At 42.3% G+C, this 10,446-nt stretch overlaps 1 protein-coding gene across 1 annotated transcript; it reads right to left on the reverse strand.

The window, feature by feature from the left end:
- Window positions 1-104: 104 nt before the first annotated feature.
- On the reverse strand, window positions 105-9,890 carry LOC119291153 (nuclear pore complex protein NUP155-like). Its single transcript, XM_037569867.1, has 13 exons — window positions 9,626-9,890; window positions 7,941-8,110; window positions 7,255-7,381; window positions 5,924-6,186; window positions 4,208-5,837; window positions 3,923-4,135; window positions 3,560-3,807; window positions 3,053-3,446; window positions 2,305-2,489; window positions 1,876-2,221; window positions 995-1,213; window positions 565-893; window positions 105-435 (listed from the first exon to the last, which is right to left on the reverse strand). Exons 1-13 carry the CDS (start codon window positions 9,788-9,790, stop codon window positions 333-335), a joined length of 4,392 nt encoding a protein of 1,463 aa, XP_037425764.1. The 5' UTR covers window positions 9,791-9,890; the 3' UTR covers window positions 105-332.
- Window positions 9,891-10,446: the final 556 nt, after the last annotated feature.

Below are 10,446 nucleotides of genomic sequence, written 5' to 3' on the forward strand. Positions count from 1 at the left end.
GCTATAGAAGAAACTGATATATGACTAACAACACTACGGAAGCAACACAATCTCATCACAACACAATCAAACGACATCACAAAGAAACAAGGTAGACTGCTCTGTTTCCAAAATTCAGGCAACAATTGACATATAAAAGGATGTACAAACAATTTGATCCGTGATGAGCCCCCTCCTGGGTTCTTGCACAAAATTCCACTACATGGATAAACAGCGTATGAGAGATCAATGTCCAGTTGAATCAAGATTGTCTTGGCTTTATTCCCATACTTGGTACAACAACAAATGTGCATCCCACACTTTACAATGTTGAGAGGACAAATAAAGAATGGCTAGTAAGGAGATAACAATTTCTCCTCTAGGTCACGGAAACCTCGGTACACATTATCTGTTTGGCTCTGTGGGAGATTTAATCGCCTCACCTCAGTCATATACCTGAAGATGCAAACACAATGTGAGCATGTAGAGTTGTGGTGCTTATGTGATTTACAAGAGGTGACACTAAAATAGCAAGTATAAACAAAAAGGATTAGCAATTTGACTCACGGGGATTAAGTTGCTTACCTGTTTGCCAAACTAATTATTTTATCTCGAACACCTTTCTGCAAAGACCCTGTTTGATTCAGCGAAAATGTTCCATCCAAAAAGAACGAAGCCCCAGCAGTTGTGGTGCCTAGCTTATGGGCAATGACCGACATTCCCCATTCGCGAAGGATTGCGAGAACTGATCTCAGAAGCCGCAGCTTCAGATTAAGTGAGGGCACGATTGCGCCATTCGATAACAGTTGATCATACACAGCAAGCACAGGCTCGGCTTGACCTTTACAGGCTCCAAGAAGGGCTCTTGCAACATCCTCATCACCAACTAATTCTTGTCCTGAACTTAACCTATCCTGTAGATACGAGCATTTGATGATATAAGTCTCCCTGTGAAGTGCACTGCTGCTAAGTATGAAAAAAAATATATATATATATATATGCCATGTACACATACCAACGCAGCCTTCTCAAGATGAAGGCATATTATATCCAAAGGTAAACAAGCTCCATCTGCAGGATCTAGTTTTGAGCCAACTCTTTTCACCACAGAACATGCTTCTGCTAAACCACCTCTTGTCAGTGTTTGGTCAAGGAGTCTGGCCCAAATTTCCCGGACAATTTTGCTATCAGCATCTCCAGAGTAATTTGCAAAGTTGAGCATTTCCAGGCAAACCTAACAACAACAACAAGCTTTAAGCCGTCAACTTTTTGAGTAATTACCCATAACAGATGTAAGCCTTACGAAGTAAAAGGCACTCCAAAGTACAAATGCATGACCCAACAACAGAAAGGCAAGAACACCAAAGCCAGAACGTCAGTTTGCCTTGAGGTTCTTTTGTTTTGGAACTAGGCAAACTTATTGAGCACCATGATTTATTTTCTGAGAAAAGAAACATATACTAGCAGCAAGATTTCCCAGTAGTGCACACTTCATACTCCCTCCGTTCCCCGATATTTTAGCTTTTTCTTGATTCGTATGTATCTAGACACATTTTAGTATGTATGTTCACTCATTTTAGTATGTATGTAGCCAATATTTTGGAACAGCTAAAAAGGTCTTATATTAGGGAACGGAGGGAGTACATCATAGTAATCATAAGCCAGCATGATCTTACAGTGCACATCAACCAACATCTCATGCAACTTCAATGTTGGTTAGGGTTCAAAATTTTAGGTGAATAAGTGGAATGCACACGAGCATGCTAACAAACAGGACATGAAAGGTTGTTTTGAGAAGTCCATTTGCTAAGACCTCAGCTCCACAAAGGCAAGAGTTGAAATCATGTAACAATGTTGTGATCCAACTTGAATTCCATGAAACACAGAAAATCATACCTCCCAAAGATTAAATGGAACAGCATAGTCGTTGTATAGTTGAGTAATGCTCTTAAGATTCAGTGAAAGCTCTTTCGCCTTGTCCTTGGCCTCCTTGGCAGATTCTGCATCAGCTAGAACATTATCACGAGGAAAGGGGTCGCTGGGTGATTCAGAACTGCCTGGGATAGTTTCAAGCCGTGAAGCCATAGACTCCAGTTCTTGTTTAATTTGCATTTGAAACCGAAGCACTGCGAGTTTGCCTTCAAGTAGATCCACTGTACTACTGTCAATAGGATTTCTCGACGAATCAGCAGCAATGCCTGCACTTTTGGCCTGTAGCACAGCATTGCTCAGATATTGATACCTGGATTCCAAAGTTAGGTGTTAATAGATACAACACATGGACATACGAAGGTAAAGAGAAGAAGCACAACAAAATCTGGAGACCTCTGATCAAGAGCAGGAGCTTCTTCGGCATTGGAACACTGCCTTTCTGCCAATATCAATAACATCCTGGCAGCAGCAACATGCTCCCCCTTGAGAACATAGTACCTTGCTAGGAGCTCAAGATACTTCGTTTGGCTAGTAGAAATAGGTGCACCTAAATCATCCAACCTAGGAGCCCCTCGAACCTTAAAAGTGGAAGAAAGAGACAATCAGGACAGCACAACATGTATATTCTTTTATAACACAGTAAAGTCTTGAACTCAGTATAAGTTACGATGATGATGACTTGGAAAGATCTAGCAAACATACAGGCATTTCTAATGCAAGGAATCATATAGCCAGAAGTTGAAGAAGACACTTTTAGATTATCAGAGCAAAAAGAAAACCAAGTAGCAGGAACAATTGTATGATAGTATGATTGAATCTGGCTGGTATTAGACAAGATATGGGCAGGCTCCATGTAAACTTTAGCAGATGGTGTACCTTTCAGCTAACACTAAACAGGATATAAACTAAATGAACTCATGTTAATAATTTCAATTTCCATTTTATTAAGATGAGAACAATATTAAGTTGAGGCAGTGGTGGAGCCTGTAGGATCGATAAGGCAGCCAGCTCAAGCAAAAATGCAAGATATTCTTCTACACTCTTCTACAAGGCCTTCAGATTCAACACGTTAACAAAATTTTCAATTGAGTTAACATACTAAATACATCTCTAACAATACCAGGTTGTTATTAGGATTCACCTCTTCTTGATGCTTACGACCAGCACTCTGAAGAAAAGCAACCAAATCGGAGCCTCCGTACTCCAAAAGTTCATTATCCAGACCAAGCTCAATAAGTGTCCTGTATAGATGCTCGTGGAAAGCTGTGTCTGGCCACTGGACACTTAGCTGAATAATCTGTTTGATACATTTGCTTCGAGAAGCTGGATCAAGGGCAGTCACTGGACCAGGTGCCCCACTTCGTCCCGCACCTTTGAGTGTACGCAGAGCATTCATAACTATTTCATAGCACTGTACACGCTGTGCAGTTATAGTATCATGATGCCTTGCATCAATTTGCCCATTAATAACATCAGCATTGGAATCAAGTGCTTGAGCCTTCTGTAGTGGCAACCGCACTACTGCCTCATAGAATCTGAACTCCCATCCAACAAAACACAGAGTCAGCTTGCAGACCGAATAAATGAAATTGTTCAGGATTTATAGATTTGTTTTATCATATACAAGATGATTCAGTAAGGAACTAACCGTAGGTTCTCAAATCTCTTGCATATAGCACTCAAATCAGCAGAGTCTGGAATTCTGGTCAAGAGATTGAAGGCTTCCCTAGCAAGAATATCCCTCTCGTCCTGGTTGTTTGTCATAGATGCTTTCTCGAGACTCTCAACTGCGGAGTAATACTTGTAGTCTGACTCATTGAAGTAGCTAGGACAGCCCTCCCTCAATTTAGTGCTGATATCCTCAACAGTTCCTTTGCCCTCTGGGCCAATGTAGTACTGCAAAAATCAAATGAAAGTACAGATTAAACTGCAATGAGTGATGAATCACCAAGGCTGTTCCCCTTTTGTTGACAGTTTGGGCAGAGCGGAGAGAGAGGGAGAAGAGTGCTACCTCCATGAGTGAAGAAATAAGCCGCATCGCAAGCTGGTCACCATCCTCAGAACATACTAACTGATGAAAAGTTAACTGAACTAACTTTTTACGCAAATCATTGCCTAGAGTCTGAACCAAGCGAGCAACATTATGCTGACAAATAAGTTGAAGTAGAACAAGTGCTTCACCAGATCTTCGAAGCAACCGCCTAAGGCACTCGATTGCCCTCACCTGTTATACAAGTAAAGTATTAAGCAAACAAATTTAGATTTTCTCTTCCTTGAGAAATTACAGAAATGTTACCTCCATAGCAGCTAGTTCTGCTGATGTATAAAGCGACCGTGGCTTCTTATTCGATGCAGATTGATCTGCAGAGTCCATGTCTCTAATGCGGTAGGGGGTCTTTCCATTGTTATGGATACCAGCACCAATGGTAGGCCCTGTTTTGTACAGTATGGAACCAGAATCACCCAGGCCAGCAACATACCCATAAAGTCCTCTTCTCTTGTTTCTTCTGGACCTCAAAAATGTTTCCAACGAACGAATCTTACTCTCAAGAACTTTCATGGCACCAGTAGAAAGCCTACAAACAACCACACCATCCCCGTGGTCATTGGAACCTATCAGCCCCCGAACCACCATAACTGGAAGCTCCCACACAGGATACAGAAGTCTGGATGAGCATAAGCAAAGCCCTTCATATGCGCCGGAAAACAAAGGTTCTGCTTCCTGAACAACTTGTCCCATGCTGAAGCCTCCAGCCTGAGTTCGAGTGTTAGACAAAGCAGTAGTGCCATTAAGTTGAGGCATTCCAACAAGCCCAGGGTCCTCAAATGCTTCAGCAGCCTTCTCAGAAACCGCATTGCTTATCAGACTATCTTCAGTGTAAAGTAACTTCGCAGCTAGCATTAAGCACATTGCTGCAGCCTCTCCAGCACCAAAGCGATTAAAGAACTCTTCTATTTGTGATCTCAAGGTGTTCCCATCAAACAACTTCCTTAGAATGTCAACAGGCCTGTTAAAAACTAATTCCATCAAACCCATTGTATTGAATACTACCATCCTTCTCCGTGGTAAGATATGTTGGGTAGGAAGATCACCTTTGGCCCACAGCTTTACAGATGCTTTCTCAGAAAGTTTTCTGAATGCTGAAAGGCATTCCACATCAGCGTATAAAGACTGCATGATGAAAGCAGCATCTGGAAGTGGGAAGACATCAGAAGCACAAAGCATCCGACCCTCAACTGGCAAAGCGGAGACTGTTTCGCGGAGAGCCTTAGAGCTTCTAGAAGCTGTTGCGAAGGTACTAGGCAGTGATAACTGGGCAGCAGAATCTTTCTGCACAGCTAGAAGGGAGGACATAGCTGTAGCAGATGAATCTGACATTATAAGAGCGCCGGCAGAATAGAAAGCAGACTCCACTTTTAACGCCAGATCCTCCGGCTGAGCTCTGCCAGCAGCAGAAACAGCACCAAATGTGAGTCCCCCACCAACCCCTAGAGGTGGGGAAGGCCTAGTAGCAACAATTTTTAAACAGCTTGGCCTCTGCAAACCAGAGTTCAGTCCAACTGAAGAACTGCTTCCACCTGATGTTGAAATGAATAATCTCTTGCCATCTGATAAAACAGCAACAGCATGGAGCCATTTCGATTCCATGGCAGACAAAGGTGAGATGCATACTATTGATGGTTTCGGGGATCGTGCAGCTCTTGATGCATTAGGCCTTCGACCACCATAAGGTGCATCTCGTGGATCAACAAGGTTCTTTTCTTCAGTGATTTTTTTCAAGGGACCATCACCGCTAGCTCCTAAATCAAATAGTTGCAATTTCATGCCTTCTGTGCGTGCATAGATAGTGTTCCTCTCCTCATCAATAACCATGTCCACTATAGGATCAACAGCAGAGAAATTAAACGCACTTGGCAGGACCCACCTGAAAATCAAGTCAACTGAATAAGCAGGTGACCAGAAACACATAAAAGGCAAAAAAAAAAGGTCAGATTATTTCACAGCTGATACCTGGAAAGAAGACTGCCTAAACCCGTGGTAAGGCAAACTTTACGGCAGCGTTTACGCCAACCTGAACCAGTTGTGTATTGCAATTCATATATATGCCCATCACGTCCTGACAGGAAAATCTGACCCCTATCTGTACATGTGATGCATGTCATTGTGACACCATCAGTAGAAATCATGTACTCAGGTAAAGGTTGCAATGAAAGTTCAGCATACGGATCTGTTCCATCAGCACTAGCAGAACAGCAAACTCCAACAAGCATCACCTGACACAACAGATGTAGGTGAGTGTATATTTATTGACCAGAAAATAAGTATCCTAGATAGTAACTTTTGTAAAAGCTTGCATGATTTGCAGGTTCGCAACAGTAAATGTCAATCAATGAATGGAAAATCAGAAAAAGGAAAACAGCTGTGTAACCAGAGGATTTATATCAACCTCAGTTCAGCAGAAAACGTTTCTGTGATGTGTATCATTCTCCAATAAATGATACTTCACTATAATTGATTGCTTTAAATCACTTCTAGTATTCTAATATTATACCTACAGCATTCTCTGTCCTAACAGAAAGTAGCAGCCATGAAGCTGTTAGGCATATGCAACTTTTATTTCCACAAATCTTAATTAAAATGGCATCTCAGTAACGTGACTGCACAAGGCTTAAATGAAAAAATGGACACAATCATTTGAATGAGTTCTTTCTATCAAGCAAACAAAAATTATCCATCTAATTGGATTCTGAGCATATCAATACTTCGGCAATTCTAGATGGTCAAGCTGGTAACCGAATAACCGTTCGTATCAGTATAACCATTGTTATTACAGATTATTTCTATCTAACAAGCAAGCCACACAAGGGCATTGTTAGGTTCCTATACAGATGTTGACAGGAAGGAGAGAAAATAATGACTAGTTTGGTATTCTGTTGGTAAGCTCCATGCTGATGTTTTTCGTAGTTCACTGCATACCCTATATATGCTGCATGGGGATCTAATCACCTTGGCAGAACTACAGGGTATGACATGGCTATATGCAACTAGCCAGACAGGGGTGGCATCCAGTGCTCCACTAGTCAAGCATTGTGGAACGCCAAAATAGTCACATGCAAACCCAAAAAAAAACTGAAGAATAGATGTAAGAGTTGTGTCCATCATTTTGTAAAATATAAATTTCTGTTCTACCTCGATATTTGCAAGAAAATAGGCTAGTGGGAAGAGTAAATTTGACCCTCTTTTCCAAACTATATTTTTCACAGGTTATCAAATTATTTCAAGTTCTCAGTTTAATGATTGAATCTCAAATTTTGCACAGGAGAACCCGCAAGCATTCTTACCTCCACAGGAGTTGCTAAAATCAAAATGTACTGGATTGCTTCGACAAAAATCCCAGGCTTTGCTCTAGCAAGTCCAACAGCACAAATTGCTTGCTCATCTGCATGATACTCTTGACACTGGCCATCCCTGGTAAATAGAGAAAAAATATACCATGTATTAGATGGTTAGCGACAAACATGGCCTATCACCAGTGAGGGGGATTACTATTCGAATTTTGATGAGAAGTGAGATCATTTGTGCTAATCATTGGATTTAACTATATAGAGGTGAAATTACTTTTGCTAATCAGACCTGATCTTTGCCATCTATGCGATTACACAGAAATACAGGAAGATAATTTTCAACAACTACTATACAGTTATGTTGCCTAAATGCAAGGTACAATAAAAGAAGGTACAGCTTCATAGACAATAATAGATGCTTGGTTTAATAGAAGGTAACACATCATAGACTCATTACACTCAATTTCGACCAAACAAACATGCATATCAAAAGGAATGGTATTAAGGCATTCTCTAGAAAAAAATTACAGAGGAACTGTGCTGCACCTGGCAAACTATTCAAAACAATGGCACGAACTTTGAGATGCAAAGTAACAAGAGTCGCATCATAAAGTACCACTGGTGTTTTTTAGCTTAAGTTGTGTGTCAGCAAAGGGGATGAACAAACAAAAATAATGAATTACCACTTATCAAAGCGCCAAACATAAAATGAATTGTCAACAGTTGCCCAGGCCCGGTGTATTTCAGAAAATATTCCACAAAGAGCTGTTCCTTCACCAGCAGCTGCATTATATCTCTCAATCAGCATAGGAGGAAGCTGCCGAGTTTCTGCAACTTCCACTAGAGGAGGCCACTGCAGTAGAACATAAAAGTATCTTATATAGTTATTAACTTCACAAGAATACAATCAAAAATAGTGTTCAAAATGCATAATAACTTCAGAATATAACTTACAACTCACACAGAAGGTAGAAAAGACTAGGCCTTATATTAAACCAATGTATTTAAGTGATTGAAAAGGTACACTTTTACAGTCAAAGGAGTAAGGGAAGATCTCAGTCACTAATATCAACAATTGTTACCCAGTATCATGAAAATTGTTGATTAGCAAGACTCGAGGATCAACTGCATTTGAGGCAAAAACTTCCCACAGAAACAAGCAAGAAAAAACAATAGCTCCTAAATCCTAAAATTTTGTTTCAAATTTGAACTAAAACCACGACAAGAATTATGGAACGAAGGGAGTAGAACTTTGAATCTGTCACCAGAATGAAGGATGCCCGTTGCCTAAAAGAGTCTAAGTGGGTGGGAAAAGCAAATTTTAAATAACCTCCGCGTGGCAAGAACAAGAATGCCATTGGGCTGGTAGTACTGTGCTGCAGACTCTCGAATGTAAAACAGTGGTTGCTTTAACCACTGGAGGTTGAAAGATTCGAAGGAAGTTAAACTGTGTCTTGCTGGCATATACTCTAATCAATCTGTTCTGCAAAGGATGTTGGAGAATTCACGGGCAACAAGGAGAAGTTGCAGGTAATGTTGCAGACAAGCTCAGCTCAACAAGATACGAGCTCAGCACCAAATCAACCCAAACTCAGACTCAAAGGATTATTGAGTTTAAGCTGAAGCTAAGCGTAATTATAAATTATAAGTGAATATATGCATGCATTCTAGTAAATACTAATACACGCCTAGAAAAACAAGTGCATTTTACGATATGGAGGTCTAGTGTTAGAGGGTCTACTGTTAAATAGCATTGTACAACAGCAATGAGCTTGCCGAGAGACATGTTTAAGCTCTCCTTTGAGCGGATGCATCCTCTGTGGTTTCGCTTATATGCTTAGGCCTGCTTACATGAATGAACCTTACTAAAGAAGGAAGCTCACTGCTTCACACGGTGGTCGGTGATGTTGCAAAACTTACACTGCTTTCATCTTGTGCTTTGTGTACAACCCCAAAACAGGGAGGTCCCCTAAATACTAGAATCCCCCTGATTTAGTCTCCCGTGTAAATTGCCAAATGCGCACGGTTATAACTTTAGTTTGTTTCCCAGAGTTTACATGAAATTTCACAGGATTTGCCGCGAAGTTTCACATAGGCAGCCAAACTTGACAAAATGATACACCGCTGCATCTATGTCAAAAATTGACCTCGATTTTCTATCAAGTTCCAAATAAACAGGTCCAATTTCAACCACATCGTGTTCTCCTCGGCCTTCAACGGCTTCCAACCCAACAGGGAGAGCAGAAAGACTAAAAAAAACGTCCGCGAATGCCCCAGAACTAATGCTGCTTAACCTACGCGTAGCTCCGCTGCAAGCCTCAGATACACCAAAAAAAAACACATACGCTGCCGGTGGCGCGGGGGTTACCTCCTTGGGGTGCGAGGAGTAGGGGTGGGAGGCGTAGCGCGAGGCCTCGAGCGCCTCCTCCAGGTCGGGCTGCGCGGCGGCGTCGCGGCCGATCCGCTCCGAGACGTGCAGCCCCGCCGAGGCGACGTCGGGGCCGATGGCCTCGTCCTCCGCCCACGCCATCATCGGAGCGCCGCGCCTCTGCGGGGAGGAGGGGCGGGGGACGGCGAGAGGCGGGGGAAAACCCTAGAGCGCGAGTAGGGGGGGCGGGCAGTGGGGAACGGTGCGCGGTGGGGTTTGGTTGGGGGTTTGAGGTTTTCGTGGGCGGGGTCCGGATTTTGCAGTGGCGCGTTGGGGAAATTTTCCCTTCCCGTGAAACTCACCGGTGGCCCGGGGCACGGCTTTTTTACGGTACGCGTGGTGGTGCTTGTGTCCGAGCTCGGTCGGGATCCGTTTTCTGTTTGTGCCATTCCAACGGAACCCGGTTGTGAGGCCAGCTCCAACGCGCCGAATGCTTTTTGCATCTTTTTACTTCAGAAGTTTGTGTACCATCAGTTGATGTTTTGAATAAGGTGAAAGGTGTGTTACCGAATATATTAAAGGTTTCGCAAAAAAAAGGTTTGAACCAACCTGTAGTTGGATGATTAGAGGGACAATAGTATTCCCAGTCAAGCAGGGTTCAACTCCTGGTTCTCGCATTATTCCTTAATTTATTTAAGTATTTTCGCCGATGCGCTTTCAGTGGGAGGAGACATTTCCGTCGACTACAAGGCGCCTACGGTGACTTCGTAAATCTTAAGATGATATGCCGGCTCAGTCTCTCGAATGTGCTCATAGAGAGT

This window comes from Triticum dicoccoides, chromosome 4B (genome assembly GCF_002162155.2).
Source record: "Triticum dicoccoides isolate Atlit2015 ecotype Zavitan chromosome 4B, WEW_v2.0, whole genome shotgun sequence".
In the NCBI taxonomy this organism is placed as follows: Eukaryota; Viridiplantae; Streptophyta; class Magnoliopsida; order Poales; family Poaceae; genus Triticum; species Triticum dicoccoides.